Source organism: Arvicanthis niloticus, chromosome 4 (assembly GCF_011762505.2).
Source record: "Arvicanthis niloticus isolate mArvNil1 chromosome 4, mArvNil1.pat.X, whole genome shotgun sequence".
Classification (NCBI taxonomy): domain Eukaryota; kingdom Metazoa; phylum Chordata; class Mammalia; order Rodentia; family Muridae; genus Arvicanthis; species Arvicanthis niloticus.
Window position 1 is genome coordinate 76,045,025 of NC_047661.1, and position 16,958 is coordinate 76,061,982.

General features: G+C 45.5%; 1 protein-coding gene across 2 annotated transcripts; it reads right to left on the bottom strand.

Moving 5' to 3' along the window:
- Nucleotides 1-1,867: 1,867 nt before the first annotated feature.
- On the bottom strand, nt 1,868-16,825 carry Polr3gl (RNA polymerase III subunit GL). Of its 2 annotated transcripts, XM_034499455.2 has the most exons (8): nt 16,708-16,821; nt 6,183-6,350; nt 5,749-5,878; nt 4,981-5,049; nt 4,591-4,647; nt 4,154-4,227; nt 3,923-4,036; nt 1,868-2,622 (listed from the first exon to the last, which is right to left on the bottom strand). In XM_034499455.2, exons 2-8 carry the CDS (start codon nt 6,306-6,308, stop codon nt 2,536-2,538), a joined length of 657 nt encoding a protein of 218 aa, XP_034355346.1. In that variant the 5' UTR covers nt 6,309-6,350; nt 16,708-16,821; the 3' UTR covers nt 1,868-2,535. The 2 variants fall into 2 exon arrangements, with proteins under 2 accessions (XP_034355346.1, XP_034355348.1); XM_034499457.2 differs by lacking the exon at nt 6,183-6,350 and having other exon boundaries at nt 2,283-2,622; nt 16,708-16,825.
- Nucleotides 16,826-16,958: the final 133 nt, after the last annotated feature.

Below are 16,958 nucleotides of genomic sequence, written 5' to 3' on the forward strand. Positions count from 1 at the left end.
CACAAGCCATTTTGAACACCCTTGGCCAAATAAATGAAGTGTAATAAAAAAATGGAGTTTCAGGCAGAGGCAGGCGGATTTCTGAGTTCGAGGCCAGCCTTGTCTACAGAGTGAGTTTCAGGACAGCCAGGGGTACACAGAGAAACCCTGTCTCGAAAAAACAAAAACAAAACAAAAAAAAAAGACTTTCCAGAGGAGCATCAGGTGGGCTAGCCGATGGCAGTGTCTCTCAACATAGATGTGGATGTTAGTGGTGATGTTTAGGATGGTGTCTCCCTCCACTGTGTGTGCATGGGACGAAGTGGGGAAAGACAAAAGAAAAACAACAACAAAAACCCCAAAACGTTCAGGATTTTTTTTTTCTTGCAGTTCCCTCCCTAGCTACAGTCACTGGTTGTAGAACTGTGGGAAACCCCAGGGACAAGTCTCCGGGCCCCACCCTTCACTCACCTCGGAGAGCTAGAAAAGGAAACACATCAATCATCACAAATTGCTCAATAACTCTGGAATGTTCGTTTCTATTCCTGTTCCCGTCTCCGTTTCCTTGGCCGGGCTTCTATCCCAGCGCTTGCTACCACATTTAAACGAGGCCTTTAAGGTGCTTTTCCTCCATGGAGTCGAAGCTCGTCTTCTCCCTGTACAATGGGGTCAGAATTACCTGACCTTGGATTTCGGCTCTCTAACCCACGATACTGTAGGAAATTCTGTCGGCCTGTCTAAAAGTAATTGGGCAGTTTATTGGATGCTTCTCCCACAGTCCATCTTTAAACTTTTAAATGCTCAATGGGGCCTCCTGTGGTAGCACCCGTGTCTATGCAGTTCTCCTTACTCTGTTTCTATACTGGACACGCAACTCACTCGTGGCTGTGGCATGTCAAGTGCATGCAACCAATCAGCTCGAGGAAGGCTTCCTCAGAAGCCAATCAGAGCCCAGGGAAGTGACCTCACCCAAGAGAGCGCTGTGTGGGCGAGGAAGCCTCTCTTAGAGCTATGAGTGTCCCTAAATCACTCCCTTTCTCCCCACCCTCCTTACTTCCTGGAAGATAACACCGCCTACCCTGTCCCTAAAGTGGAGTGAGAAAGGCTAATTCCACAAAGGAAAGAACAAAAAAATATGAAGCTGCAAGCCACACCCTGGTTGTCGGTAGAGAACAGTATATTTAGGGAGATCCCTAAATATGCCTTTCAAAGTGGGCTCTTCAGGTCCTGGAAGAGAACCATGTAAGCTGAAAACAGTGAGTCACTCCTCTCTCCCGGCCCCTGGCTTTCTTGACTCTCTGCACAAAAATAGCTGCAATCACTCTTCGTAAATAAGGACGAGATCAAGGTCAAGTGTGAGAAAGGAGAGGGCTGGCGTCCTGGTAAACATGCCTGAATATGCAGCCTCATGTCCCCGTGCTGCTGGAGGCCAAAGGCTGGGGTAGTCTGTGGGAGAGCCTGTGCTTTCCCCCATCAATGCGTTCAAACAGCATTGCAGATGAGTTCCTGAATGTGCCCCACGGAAGGGTTGAGAAATAATGGTCAAGGCAGTGACACCCCTCCCCCACAGTGTCACACTGGACAAGCAGAGGTTTGACTCTGGTGGCACAGGCCTGGGATCCCAGCTTGGGAGGCTGAGACAGTTGAAGGCCTGTTTGGGCTACAGGGCTAGTTCAAGGCCAACTTAGGCAACTTAGCAAAAACCGCTGTCTAAAAAAATGTAAAATAAATATACACAAAGAGCTGGGGGTAAGACTCAGTGATAGATCCATGTGCAAGGCTGTAAATTCAAGCCTCCGAAAGGGGGCGTGGTGGGGAAGAATGGCTCCACTGGATATCCCCTTCAGCCTTTCCTCCTGCCCTTTCCCAGTAGACATCACTCTGGGTGTAGAGACAGATACAAACCTTTTATTTAAAAATACAAAACAAGCCTTACTCCCTTTGACTGCCTCCACCCCAAGCACCCCCTAAACTGTCACTGCTGTGCAGCACAGCCCCCGGGATCACACAGGTCACCTGGATTCTGACTGAATAATTCTTCCTCAACAGAAGTAAATACTAGAGCCGGGCGGTGGTGGCGCACGCCTTTAATCCCAGCACTTGGGAGGCAGAGGCAGGTGGATTTCTGAGTTCGAGGCTAGCCTGGTCTACAGAGTGAGTTCCAGTACAGCCAGGGCTACACAGAGAAACCCTGTCTCGAAAACAAAACAAAACAAAACACACCCCCCTAAAAAAAAAAAGAAAAGAAAAAAGAAAAGAAGTAAATACTAGTAAGTCTGGTGTGAAGGTGCATCCCTGTAACCTCAAGACTTGGGAGGTGGAGATGAGAGGATCAAGAGTTCAAGGCCAGCCTCAGCTACATATTGAGTTCCAGGCCAGCCTGAGCTACATGAGATCCTCTCTCAAAACCAATAACAGGAAATTCCCTAAGTAAATAAGGATATTTAGTCCCTATATCTCAAATCAAGAACATATATGGGCTCGGGTTTTCAGCCTATGGCCCAGGTGTTCAGCCTATGGCCCAGGTGTTCAGTTTTCAGTCTATGGCCCAAGTGTTCAGTATATGGCCTCATCCATATTGTCATCGCTGTCCCCTCCGAAGTCCTCTCCATTGTCAAAATACGACATGATGTAATCAGTTTCCTGAGATGTAAAAAGAAGCAAAGATCGGGAATGATTTCAGAGTTTCCTTCTCTTTGTTTCCAGGCTCTTTCCTTCCCAAATATACCTCTCCAGGTCTGGGACATCCCTATCAGCTGTTATAAATTTATTTTACTTTTTATGTGTATAGGTGTTTTGACTGCCTGTATGTGTATACTGCTTGCATGCCTGGATCCCTCAGAAGCCAGAAAATGGTACCCGATGCCTGGGACGTGTAGTTACAGGTGGCTGTGAGCCACCGTGTGGCTGTTGGGAGTGGAGCTTGAGTCCTTTGGAAGAGCAGCACGTGCTCTTAACCATGAGCCATCACTCCAGCTTCATGTTATAAAAGTTAACATTATTTATTTGTTTATTTGTTTGCCTGTATACGTGTGTTATATATGTGTGTGCATGTGTATCCTGGTGCACATGTAGAGGTCAGGGGACAACCTGCAGGGGCCAGTTCTTTCCTTCTACAATGTGGGTTCTGGGGATTGAACTCAGGTCATCAGGCTTGGCAGCAAGCCCCTTTGCCCTCTGAGCTATATCACTCGCCATGTATGTATTTTGAGAACAGGCCAGGGATAGATGAACTGGGGAAGGGCTTTTGTCTTTTGGTAGCACTGTAACTCTCTGAGAACATCTCCTGTGTAAGAGTTGAAAGCCCAGGGATAGTGAGATGGCTCAGTACAAAAGGCACTTGTCAAGCCAGAGGACCTGTGTTCAGTAACCAGAACCCACATGGGAAAAGGAGAGAGCCAACTCCCACAAGTTGTCCTCTGATATCCATACATTTGCCATGACACATGCAAACACACACATGTGTACATGTATGTATGCACACACATACACACACACTCATGCACACATGTAATAAAAGATGGCTTGGATGTTAAAAGCCTTTGTTGCTCTTCCAGAGGACCCAAGTTCAGATTCCAGCATCTACGTTGGGCAGCTCACAACTGCTTGTAACTTCCAGTTTCAGGGGTTCAGAGACCCTCTTCAGGCCTCATCAGGCACCAGAACACACTTGGTATACAATCATCTAGAGTCTTGTATGCTAAGGCTGGAGGCTTACTCATGAAATCCCAACAGCAGGGAATAGAAGCAGGGGGATTTCTGGGGAGTTCCTGGTCAGCCTGGCTTACATAGTGGAGACCCTGTCTTAAAACCAAAACCAAAACCAAAAATACAACAACAGCAAATCTTTAAAAAAAAAAAAAAAAAAAAAGTTGTGAGCCCACAACTTGTTCCCGAGGGAGAAAGGCGGGGTGGGCAGGGTCGGAGCAGAAGTCCCCTTCACCTCCTCATGCTCCTCTTCATCGTACTCCTCTTCCTCCCCCTCCTCCTTCTCTTCTTCTTCTTCTTTCTCTTCATCTTCATCTGAAGTTACTTCCTCCTCCTTCTTCTCTAGAGTCTCATATGAGAATGAATAGGAAGAGAAACTCACACTCACAGAACACGGGGAGAAGTGAGGCTCTAAGGGATGGGGCCAGCTGTCGCCAGCTGTCGATCGATCGCACTTCCTCCTCACCTCTAGTTTCTGTATGGTCTCCTCCTTCACCTCTGTGCTCTTAGGGGCCCTCTTGGGAAGGATAATGGTGGTCCCTGTTTGGAGGATCAAAAATGGGTCCTTAGGAAGCACATCTCCTAACTAGCTTTCTTTCTGGTTTTTAAACTTTGTGTGTGTGTGTGTGTGTGTGTGTGTGTGTGTGTGTGTGTGTGTGTGTAACACACACGAGGAAGTTAGAATGAGTTCTTCCTTCCAATATGTGGGCCCCAGGGATTGGTGGCGGTGTCTTTATCAGCTGAGCCATCTCTCCCTCCATCCTAACTGAGCCTACTCCACCCTCCTGAGGCAAACACGGCACTCTGCTGCCCTCGTGTGGTCTCTGGCAGCAAACATGGCGGTCTGCTGCCCTCCTGTGGTCATTGTGGCACCGGCTAACGTCCTCCTGCAGATTCACTCACGCTCCTTCTGTACTTTGCGCACTCGAATCTTGAGCTCGCTGGGTAGTCGCCGCCAATCTGGAAAGAATGGGAGTGAAAGTCAGCAGGATGCTGTCTGGCTGGGGTCTTCCGGGAAAGATGGCTGGTACTAAGGGGAAGGGGAATGTCTAAAAGGAAGGAAGGAAGGAAGGTTGGTTGATTTGAAGATTTTCAGAATAAAAGTGCAGGCTGGATGCCTCTGGAGAGGTGGGCACTGTTGTTACAAACTAGGGCTTTTACGGAGAACCTCAAAGTGCTGCAAAGCACATCGAAGACTCTGGTTTTTAGATGTTGTACAAGAAAGGGAGGGTGACGGTCTGGGGCACCTCAAGCATCTGAAAGAAGGGCATTCAGAGAGAGCCAGTCACTTACCAGGGTTCCAATCGATGGCGTTGTCAATTGGCCCAGACATCTGATATTTGTCTGAGTAACGTTCCACATCTGGGGGTCAGAGCCCACGAGTCAGAGTTTTATTCGTAGAACATCTGTTCCTAAGGGTCTGCCCTTCCTACGTATCGACCACCTTACTCTAAACCAGAGCCCAGTGCTGCCAGCTTGGGTGAAGGCCTTGACTTTCCTCCAGCTTGCCTTTTGTCCAAAATCCTCTTCTGAGAAGCAGTGTGCTTTACTGGATAGGACACACTGGGATAAAAACCAGGGTTCAGTCTTCTGTTTCCCTCTCACTAATGGGGTTAACTTGGTAAGTCTTCCAGCTTTGGGCCCTCAGCTCCCAGGGACTCAGTAAAAAAGCAGCAACTGTCAATACTTCTCATCAAGGACAAATATCCATTCTCCCAAGCCTGCCAGCAGCCCTGCCTTCTCCAGTCTCCTGCTTTCACTGGTGAAGGGGAGAAGGCTTTGCACAGGTGGGGTGCTCAGAGGCCCAGCATCAAGGTCTCTCCAAGTAATGAATTGGAAATTCATTTGTACATCCGAACTAAGATGCTAACGCTTTAATGTTCCACTAGCCCCCAGATTAAAGTTCAAGTCAAATCTTGACTGCGGCGATACATTTCAGACACAGAAGGCTCTCTCCATTAGACAGTAAGTTTCCTAAGCCTCTCCAGCCCCCAAGTGTGCTGAGCGTGGGCACTGCCTATAGAATAAGGCCCTAAACATGACACTAGCCTTTCTACTGACCTCTCTTGGGGACAGCTGGACGGATGAAGTAGGGGAGCTGCCTCATGGCCCCACGCAGCTCTTGCTTCAGTGCCAGGACATACTCCCCTTCTTCTCCTGCGGGCAGTGGCACTGGGTGGAACTCCAAGGGCTGAGGAAGTACAGTGATTAGTCAGGAGCACTGCAGTAAAACCTTAAAGGGATTTTCCCCAAGTAAAATCCAGTGTTCTCAGTAAGAATGGGAGGCCAGGAAGATGGAGGGCATTGAGAGCTGGAGAGTGGAGGGCATGAAAAGTGAAGATAAACACTTCTTTGGTTGGAAAACACCTTCCCATGGGGCATGACTATAGAGACAGAATCAAGGTGTGGATGGCTCACATGGGCCAGGATTCTGTGCTCACATGAGCTCAATGCGGGGCACATGTAAGGCTGAAGAAGGGAAGGGAGACACTCACAGGGAAGAGTGGAGAGGGCTGGAGAGTGGGTGGGGGCAAAGCGTCACCCTTCCCAATGCCCACAGCCTCCATGTTGAAGGTTAACTGGCCTCGGCCACGACCCCGGCCCCCACCCCGGCTGGCCATGGTGGAGGGGGCCTGGATACGCAGAGATCCAGTGAGAAAAACCTAATAAAGACAAAAACAAAGAGATGAAGAAGTACACTAGAAGAGACATGAAGCCACGGCACTGCATGACACATGATGTTCTATGGCAGGTGGCATTTTCCTCCACATCCAGGTTCAAACCCAGGGCTTTTCTCATGCTAGGCAAGTACCCTACCTTTGGGCTAAATTCCAAATCCTTTTTCTGTGACACTTAAAAAAGTCAATGTGATAGGCCATGGAGGGACGCGCCTTTAGTTTCAGAACTTGGGACGCAGAGGAAGGAATTACTTTGTTTAGGCCAGGTTGGTCTATAGAACAAGTTTCGGGACAGCCAAGGTTATACAGAGAAACCCTGCCTCAAAAAAATGCAAAATAAGTAAAAGATATACTTACTTACTAACTTACTTAAAACATAAATAAAACATTAGGAGTGATACCACAAACCTGTAATCCCAGCCCTGTACATGGAAGGCTAAGAAAGAAGGATTACCAGTTTCAGGCTAACCTGGTCTACATAGAGTTCCAGGCCACTGAGGGATGAATAGCAAGATCATGTCTCAAAATAAACAAAGCTGGAGAGACTTTGTTCAGTGGTTAAGATGTGCATTGCTTTTGTAGAGGAATGGAGTTTATTCCCAGTACTTGTGTCTGGTGTCTCACACCATTGTAAACCCAGCTCCAGGGAATCTAACACCCTTATCCGACCTGCATGGGCATCTGCACTCTTGTGCTCACACTTTTAAAACATTTTTAAAAATATTTTAAACATGATTTGGAGAGACAGCGTGGTGGTTAAAAGTATCCAGTGCTCTTGCAGAGGACCTGGGTTTGGTCCACACAGCTCACACCAGGCAATTTCCCTTGTCAGTAACTCTGCTTCTGGGAGATCCAATGCCTGTCACAGCCTCCATACACATTTTACATACGTGGTACACATATAAATAAAAGTTAATAATGTTTTAAAGTACTAAAAAGAGTTCAGCTAGAGAGACATCTCCGTGGTCAAGAGTGGGTACTGCTCTTCCGGATGACATGAATTTGATTCCCAGCACCACACAGACTCTAGCTCCAGGGGTTCCTGTGTCTTTGGCCTTCATGGACACCTGAATTCATGTGTATACACAGAGATACCCATAATTAAAAACAAGACCAATCTATTTATTTTTAAGATCGTTATTTTTATTTTATGTGTATGGTTTGTTTTTTTGTTTTTGTTTTTTGCAAACACACGCGCGTGCGTGTGCGCGCACACACACACACACACACACTCACATTTGAGTGCAATGCCCATGAAGACCAGAAGAGGGCACTGTTTTCCTGAGACTGGAGCTATAGATGGCTGTTAGCAGCCTGGTGCAGGTGCTGGGAAGAAACCTGGATCCGCTACAAGAGCAAGCAGTGCTCTCAATCACAGAACCGTCACTTCAGCTCCCCAAGAGAACAAAATAAATTAATATTAGATTATAATCCCAAAGTACAAAGTAAACACCCATGAGTCCATCGTGATATAAATGACCGGGAAAAGACAATGTCTCATGCAGAATTCTAAATAATGCAGAATTCTAAATAAACCATGTAGACAGCCCAAGCTAAAAAATAAACAAAGCACGTAGATAGTCCAGGCTAACAGAAAAGGAGCATAATTCCTGATTTATAAGAGTGGGAAATTTATAAGAGTGATGTATGGGGTACCTTATAATGGACACCATTCTAGCCAGTGGCCAAGATCAGCAGGGACTGACAAGGACAATACGGGTTTTGTTTGTTTGTTCATTTTTCTTTTGTTTTTGAGACAGGCTTTCTCTGTGTAGCCCTGGCTGTCCTGGAACTCACTCTGGACAATATATATTCTTAACATTTGTTTCCTCTCGCTTTGATTTGGAGTCTTCAGTAGTTCAGCAGACCTGCGACTAACTATGCAGCAGACAATGACTGTGACCATTTAACGTCTGCCTCTACTCTGGAGGTCCTGGGACTGCAGGGCATGTGCCTCCTTCCATCTCTCTCCCTGCCTTTTAGCCTTCCTTGACAAGGTCTCATTATGTAGCTCAGGCTGTCCTTGAACACTTGTTCCTCCTGTCTCAGCTTCCAAGAGCAAACCTCTATGCCTGTGTCAGATCCGGAACGATGCTTGATGCTTGTACCTCTGTGATCACTGCGCCCAAACCTCCCAAGTCCAGGTAAGTGCCTGAAGAACAACAGCTTCCGACAGAGAGCTATCCTCAGCATGCCTGAGACAGAGGGCTATCCTCAGCATGCCTGACCAGTTTTCTACAAAACTGTCAAGATTATCAAAAATAAGAACCTGAGAAACTGTCAGAGCCCAGAGGAGCCCACGGAGATGAGACAAATGTGCTGTGGTATTCTGGAGGATCATGACACATGAAAAGACCTTTATATAAAAACTGAAGAAATCTGAATGGAATATGAACCTTGAGAAATAATAATAATCACTAGTGGTTCATTGACTGTAACTAATACATTATAGTAATATACAGCCTTAATGAAAGGGGAGCTATGTGCCAGGGACATGTGGGGCCTCTGGGGACGATCAGTTCTTCTGTAAATCTATTTTTTAAAGTTTTGTTTCATTATTTTAGTTACTAAACTACATGCCCAGCCCTGTAACGTGGTTTTCTTTCAGATGATGGGCCTTCATAATTGTTTCTTTTCTTCCTGTTTGTGTATTAATTTTTTCTATAATGTATGAACACTTCTTTTATAATAAAAGAAAATTATTAGGTATGCATTGTGACTTGAGCCTGTAATCCCAGCACTTGCAGGGCTGAGGAAAGAGAAGGGCCAAGCCAAGGAGTCTAGGGCTAGCCTGGGCTACGTAGAAAGTTCTAAACTTGTGATCCTCCTGCTTCTATCTCTCAAGTTCTAATCTTACAGGAATGTGCCAACATAACCAGCCAATAAATAAAATTATTGATTTAAAATTTTAACTAGGGATGCAAGCTGATAACCTGTGTTTGATCCATGGAACCAATGGGAAACAAAAAAAAATAAGAATCCTGGGAGTTTAGAGGCTGACTAGCTCAGTGGTTAGAGACCCTTGCCTCAATAAGGTGGGGGAGAGACAGATGAGGTCAAAGGACTTTGAGGATTCTATATCTCCCTCAGGTAAAGTAAAAGTTTAAAAACTGAACTAAATGTAAATATATTATATATCTCATATACAAAATCATATATAAGATTAGTAATCTGTAGCAAGAAGATGGTATCTGAGGAGTTAGGAGTCTAACTACCATTACAAAAACGGAAGGGAAAAATTGCCATTGAGAGAGAGCATGTTTTTCTGCCCTCAGGAGAGCCACAACTTGTCACCACGTCTTTGTCTCCTTCCAGGGAAGAGGAGAGCAGCTGGCTTAGGTTTCTGTCCCACAGCTCCAGCTGTGGAGAAGCCATCGGCTCTGATGTAGAGCTATCAGGAGCTAAGAAAAAAGCCCATGAGCTTGGAGCTTAGACAACTCCAAACACGTTCACATACTCCCACATCAAACAACTGACCACCAAAGGTGCAGAGGGAGAGACGGTGAACCCTGTCTAATGCAGGCATTAAGGGGGTGGGTGGAAACTAGAAGCACTGGTCTTCCCTTCTTAGTTTGGAAATCTGTAATGAACCCATTTACGATTCTAAAAAATGGTACTGTACACTCAAAAGCTCCTGGCTACAGAGATCAAAGGTCCAGGGGGGGAGCAACCACTGGAACTCTGTAAAGGCCTTCTCAATAAATACACGGTTTAACTTATGGGTTGGTGCTGCTGTTGACGTTGGTCAGCAAAGCTTCCTTTTGTTACAGGCAGCAGTGGCGCTGGAGACTGATCAAGGTATAGAGAATGCATGACTGTTGGTTGTCAAGCTGTACACAGGATATCTTTCTCACCCACTCCACAGTAGAAGGAAGGAAAGGGCTGGAGTCTTGAACTCACAGCACCTGTGATGAACTGCACAGGATCAGCCCAAGACTGGGCCTGTTACCACGCTGCCGCAGGAGGGGGTCACGGCACCTACCCTGATTATAAGAGGTCATGGGAGGGGAAGGGACATTTTCTTCAGTGGTGTAACCACTGGTAAGGTTCTCATTCTCCTGTAAAGAAACCCTTCCTGAGGCAGGCCTGGTGGGGCACACCTTTAATCCCAGCACTCAGAAAGCAGAGGCAAATGAGCTTGAGAGATCAGCCTGGGCTAAACAGGGATCTGCAAACCAGCCAGCCAAGGCTACATAGTGAGACCGTATCTCAATCAATCAATCAATCAATCAATCAATCAAATAAAATAAATAGAAAAAGAAAGAAAGGAAGAAAGAAAGAAAGAAAGAAAGAAAGAGAGAGAGAGAAAGGAAGGTTGGATTTCTCATGTTACTATAAAACAACCCTATTGAAAATCATGGAGTCACAAACACCAAAGAGACACAAAATCACAAGGAGGTTAAATTGAAAAGAAGAAGGTTAGTAGGAATGGGAGAGGAAGGGATAAGAGAGGGTAACAGCTTCACCCATGGTGTGAGGATGACACTCCTCAGCTCCACTGTTATACACATGTGTGCATGCACATACAAGAGAGACAGAGAGAGAGAGAGAGAGAGAACATGGTTGATATATACTGTATAACCAGTCAGTGTTGGAGCAGGCCTTTTATCCCAGCACTCAAGAGACAGAGGCAGGTGGATCTCTGTGAGTTCAAGGCCATCCTGGTCTACAGAGCTAGTTCCAGGATATCCAGGGCTACACAGAGAAACCATGTCTTGAAACACAAAACAAAAACAAACGAGAAAGAAAGAAGAAATACACTGCACATAGATGATTGAAGCCCATCTATGAAAATGTCATAATGGAACCCGCTACTCATAAAACATCACGAGCAGCTCCTTGAGGGCATTTTGAAGTCTCCTATAACATGATCCAGATCTGCTTCTGTTACCATCAGCCCTCCCCAGTGCTCACCAGTACGCTGTGCTTTGCCCACACACCAGCATTCACGGGGCCCACTTTTACACCTTTGCACTGTAGTAAAAGCTACTAAAGGGCGCATTTCAATACAACATGCAAAAAACGCCGACAAATTCCTGGAGCTTAAGAAGGCAGAGCTGGGAGTGGGAGCACATGCCTGTGACCACTTGAGAGGGGGAGGCAGGCTGATCTGGAGTTCAGGGTCAGGTGAGGCTACACAGTGAGTTCCAGGTTGTCTTGGGCAACATGGTTCCTGGCTCAAAACACCTAAGCCAACCAGCCAGCCAGTCAACCAAAAAGTTCCAGTTCTGTCATTTCCTAGAGACATAGACTTCGCTTCCTTCTTTGTCGTAAAATGGGAGTAATAAACCCAATGCCTTCATTACTTTTAAAGTCCTTCCCAGAGGCATCATGACCAGGACAACTCATAGGAGAGACTTTATTGGGGGTTTACAGTTTCAGAGGGTGAGCCATGGCCATCATGGCAGGGATGGCAGCAGCAGGCTCTGCATAGAGGCATAGCTAAGAACTCACATCTCATCCACAGGCATGAGGCAAACAGAGGGCTAGCTAACCGGGAACAATGAGGGCTTCTGAAACCTCAAAGCCCACCCTCAGTGACACACCTCCCTAGCCTTCCCAAACAGTTCTACCCACTGGGGACAAAGCACCCAAATATATGAGTCTCTGGGGACCATGCTCATTCAAACGACCACACCCACTTCTGAATGCTGTTGATGAAGCTGTGAGCAAAAGGACAAAACTGAACAATGACAACACTCACGTGCACCCCTGGCGCCTCCTACACGGAGTTTATCCTCTGTTGGACTAGTCAGCTTACAACTAAGAGTATGGATGAAGTCCCTAGAGGAGATGATGGAGTGACCAGTAGTGGGCGCTCTAATCCTCTATTCTAATAAGGTAAGAGTCAGCTCTGTGTTAGATATAAATGGATCCCTTCCCCCAGGAGACATGATAGCTGGAGATGGTGCTCCATGATAGATCCCTTTCCCAGGAGGTGCACCGCCCAGGCCCGATCCCAGCACTAGAGGGAAAACCAGCAGGATGAGCCTGTGGAACATGCCTGTAATTCCAGCTCCAGAAAAACTGAGATGGGGGATTGCAAACTCTAGGCAAACCTAGGCTAACAGTAAGATAGTGTCCACTCCCACCCACCCTCCCCCCACAAAAAACCCCAAAAAACAAAAAACCACCACCACCAAAAAAAAAAAAAAAAAAAAAAATAGGGGGAAAAAAGACAAAGGCAGGACATAGTGTCCAGCACCTTTAATTCTAGCACCTGTGGCAAAGGCAGGCAGATCTGAGTTCAAAGCCAGCCTGTTCTGTGTATGAGTACATAAGTTCAAAGCCAGCCTGTTCTGTGTATGAGTATATAAGAAGACCCTGACTCAAAACAGATAGACCTCAACAACAAAAAATGACAAATAATATGAACAGAAAACTGACAAAAGAATGGTCAATAAAATCACTTTAAAATATTTATTTGTTTATTTATTTATTTATTTATTTATTTGAGACAGGCTCTCTACATAACCCCAGCTGTCCTAGAACTATGTAGACCAGGCTGGCCTCAAACTCAGAGATCTGCCTGCCTCTGCCTCCCAGGTGCTAGAGTTAAAACCATACCTGATTTCTTTCTTTCTTTCTTTCTTTCTTTCTTTCTTTCTTTCTTTCTTTCAAACCTTTCTTTCAAACTTTATAGTTATTTTAATTATGAATTATGTGAATTGTGTGTTTGTGGGTATGTGCATGTGAGTGAGTGCTGATGCCCATGGAGGCCTGAGGTCAGATTCCCCTGTAGCTGGAGTTACAGATGGATGCTGGGAAATAAAAGTGAGAACAGTACAACCTCTTAATCACTGAGCCATCTTTTTAGCCTCTGCTTTAAAAAACTATAATTGTATGTATGTTACAGGATATTTAAACCTGTTTCTAGCTGTGGTGTGGCTCAGCCCTTACACACCTTTAATCCCTCTGGCTGGAATACAGTCACGACTTTAGTACTCACCTTTAGTCCCAAACAGTGAAGGTAAAGTTAGTTTGTAGAAGGAAGCACCCATGTTTGAAAGTGATGTCTAATTGAGTGGCAGACAAAGTGACGAATCAGAGAAAGATTTGACAGATTAGAATATGCTCAACTCTCATGAGAAGAGAGGACAGGGAAGCTGCTTAAGGGAGAGACAGACAGCACACTGAGAGTGCAGGACAGGGTACAGTGCAGTAGAGTTGAGAGGGAGAGTAGAGTAGCAGAGAGGGAGGAGGCAGTTTCACCAGGAGAGTTTTACACTGTAAAAAAATCTGTCCTGAGTAGTCACATACTCTGCAATAAAAGTATCACAATGTTTGTTAAAGAACTATTTATGGCAGCAGAGGTTCTGAAATAAACTAGACATGGTAACTCACACCTACAGTTCAAGCCTTCAAAGAGGCTAAGGCAGAAAGTGGTCAGTCTGAGGTATCTATGGAGTTCCAGGTCAGCCTGGGCTACATAGTGAAACCTTGTTTCAAACAACAACAAATTTGAAATGACATAAGTAGTCTAATAATAGATGATAAAAAAAAAAAAAAAAAACACAAACAAACAAAAAACAGCCAGGCAGTGGTGGCTGGTGCCTTTAATCCCAGCACTCAGGAGGCAGAAGCAGGCAGAAATCTAGAGTTTGAGGCTAACCCAGTCTACAGAGCCAGTTGCAGGACAGCCAAGGCTACACAGAGAAATCCTATTTTGAAAGAAAACAAACCAAATAATATACAAAACAAAACAACAAAAAAACCTCAAACAAAGCACTTTCAAGGCAGAGGGTTGATAATATGGGGTGTGAGGGGGAGGGGAAATACAACATAAAGTCATATTTATCTGTTAATTTCTTTTTATGTTTTCATTCTTGGTACAAAATTGAATTTGTTGTGTGGCCCTATTTACTTATAAAACACAAAGTTATGCATATAAGCAGAATAAACTGAGAGTATGTATGTCAGAAAACTAGTATCAAGGGCAGGCAAGATGGCTCAGCAGGTAGTCGGTGCCAGTCCAAGAACCTGAGTTCCATCCCTGGTGAGCATAAAGGTGAAAGGTGATGCCATCTGATGCCAGCATGCATGCTGTGGCTGGCACGAGTGTTCAGGTACATAAAATAACAATAAAGTTTAAAGTTGTAAAGTGCTAATTATGACCCCTCTTATGTTAGTGCTATGAACTGATACACTCTTATATTACTATGTGTTTGAGAGTAGTATGGAATAAATGTAGATCTACAATTAACAAGTAAAAAGGATGTTTTGTTTTCAAGAATGCAGGGGAGGGGCTGGAGAGATGGCTCAGGGGTTAAGAGCACTGGCTGCTCTTCCAGAGAACTTGGCCCCACAGGGTGACTCACAGATGTCTGGAACCCCCATCCCAGGGATCCCTTTTCTTCCTTCTAAGGTTTTCAAGTACACAAGTGGTGCAAAGATCCACATGCAGACAAAATACCCACACACGTAAACAAGAATTCAGAGGACTGGTAGGTGCTATAGCTCAGTGGCAGAACCCTTACGGAGCAATGCATGAGGTCCTTAATTCAATCCCCAGATAGAAAATAAACAAACCCCCACAAACAACAACAACAAACTTGCTTAGCAGAAAGCCTGGGCCAAGCCTGTCGTTTAGAAGTTTGAATTCATCGTTGGCTCCATAGTGACTTTGGGGCCAGCCTGTAGAATACACTTTATTCCTCTGACTGTCACATATGCACCATGGCACATACTCCACCCAGGCCTACTCATAATAAATAAATCTAAGTTGAATAAATAAATACAAAGAAAAAAATTAAATAGTGGACCAACCTGAAAAGAGCTAGTGAGTTCCCTTGCTAAAAATGCTTGTTAGCCGGGCAGTGGTGGCACACGCTTTTAATCCCAGCACTTGGGAGGCAGAGGCAGGTGGATTTCTGAGTTCGAGGCTAGCCTGGTCTACAGAGTGAGTTCCAGGAAAGCCAGGACTACACAGAGAAACCCTGTCTCAAAATAAATAAATAAATAAATAATAAAATTAAAAAACTAAAAAAAATAAAAATGCTTGTTTAGGAGTAGGAGTATAGTTTGGGGGCAGAATTAATGCTTAGCATTTGTAAGACCAGATTCATGTTCCTCAATTTAGAAGAAAAAAGTTTATTTGGGGTGTAGTGGTACAAGCCTGTTATCCCAGGAAGGCTGAGGCAGGAGGATCATAAGTTGGAGGGCAGCCTGCTTGCCCTGCATAGAAAGAACCTGTCTCAAAAATATTTTCCCACATACTAAACAACAGTTTATTGAATAGATGTTAACAGAGGGTTCACTGTGATCCCATTGTCTAGCATTGTGTCTGGTGTGTAGTAGGTGCTCAGTAAATAACTGTCGTTTAAACTTGAGTCTATAGACCCTGTGAGCATAAAGACTCCCTTCCGGTGCTTTTCGTTGTTTTCCTTCTCGGGTCTGAGACTAACTATAAAACATTAATGCAATAAACCACCAATTTAAAGGTCATCAATTATAAACTATGTTGTCTTTTATTGTTCCTTAATTATGAGTTTAAATTTATCCTCCTTGACAATAACACTGGTTCCCACAAATCAATTCTACTCGATTAACGCTTATTGAACACAATGTATTTAGTACCACAATCTGTCCCATCAAACCTTCCGTTCGTAGAATACAAACATCAAAAGAGAACGTGTAATCCTAGCTCTAGGGAGACTATAGCAGGAGGAACGCAAATTGGAAGCCAGTATAGGCTACACAGCAAGAGTCTGCCGATAAAAGGGATGGGGGGTGGGGGAAGGATGAATGGAGGAAGAAAGTGAGCCTCCTGAGGTGGTAAATACTCTTGTCAAGCGGCCAGGAAACAGACTGACTAGTTCAAGTTGTCCTCTGACCTCCTTGCACAAGCCATGGCGCGCACGCCACCTCCCTCCCCCACCCCCAAATAATAAATGTGATTTTAAAAATTAAAGAGATTCCAATAGTGATAATCAGACACTGTTAGGCTGGGGATCAATAAATTCTTCAAGGCTGTCTAGGAAAGCGGTGGGTAAAGGGTAGCGGTTTCGTTGGCTTGAGGTAATAAGAATCTGTCAGGCTCTTGACAGGGGGCTAATGTTATGTGAACAGATGCGGGAGAAGCTGATACCATAGAAAAGTCTGAGCTATAAGAATGAGCCTTTCTCTCCTGCTTTAATATCTGTCCCCAGACACCACAGCAAGCCCTGTCTCCGGTGTACAGTCAAGACAGCAGTGGGAGCCCGGGGAGAAAGGGGAGGGATTCAGAAGGGGGCTGATCCAACAGGCTGACAGAAAGCGTTATCTACGTTGCTGTTGGCGCCGAGGGACTAATTCGGGAATTACCGAGCCAAAGCGGGTCAGAGCCACCAGGTCGCAGCCTTACCTGGCGTCCCTCCCCCACTCGGGGCCCACGCAGCCGCCAACTTGAAAATTTGCTTTTCTTCTTCCAGCCCGCACTCTAGGCCCGCCTCCCCGACCTCGCCATTGGTGGGTTTTCCCGACCAATCAACGAGAGCGGAGGCGGGGAGGCGGAGGGAGCCAACCTAACCGGAACTGAGGCTTGGGAAGTGGGGCGCGCTGAGACCCGAGGCTGCAGAATTCACCTCTTCAGCCTAGGCGTAACAGACTCTGGAT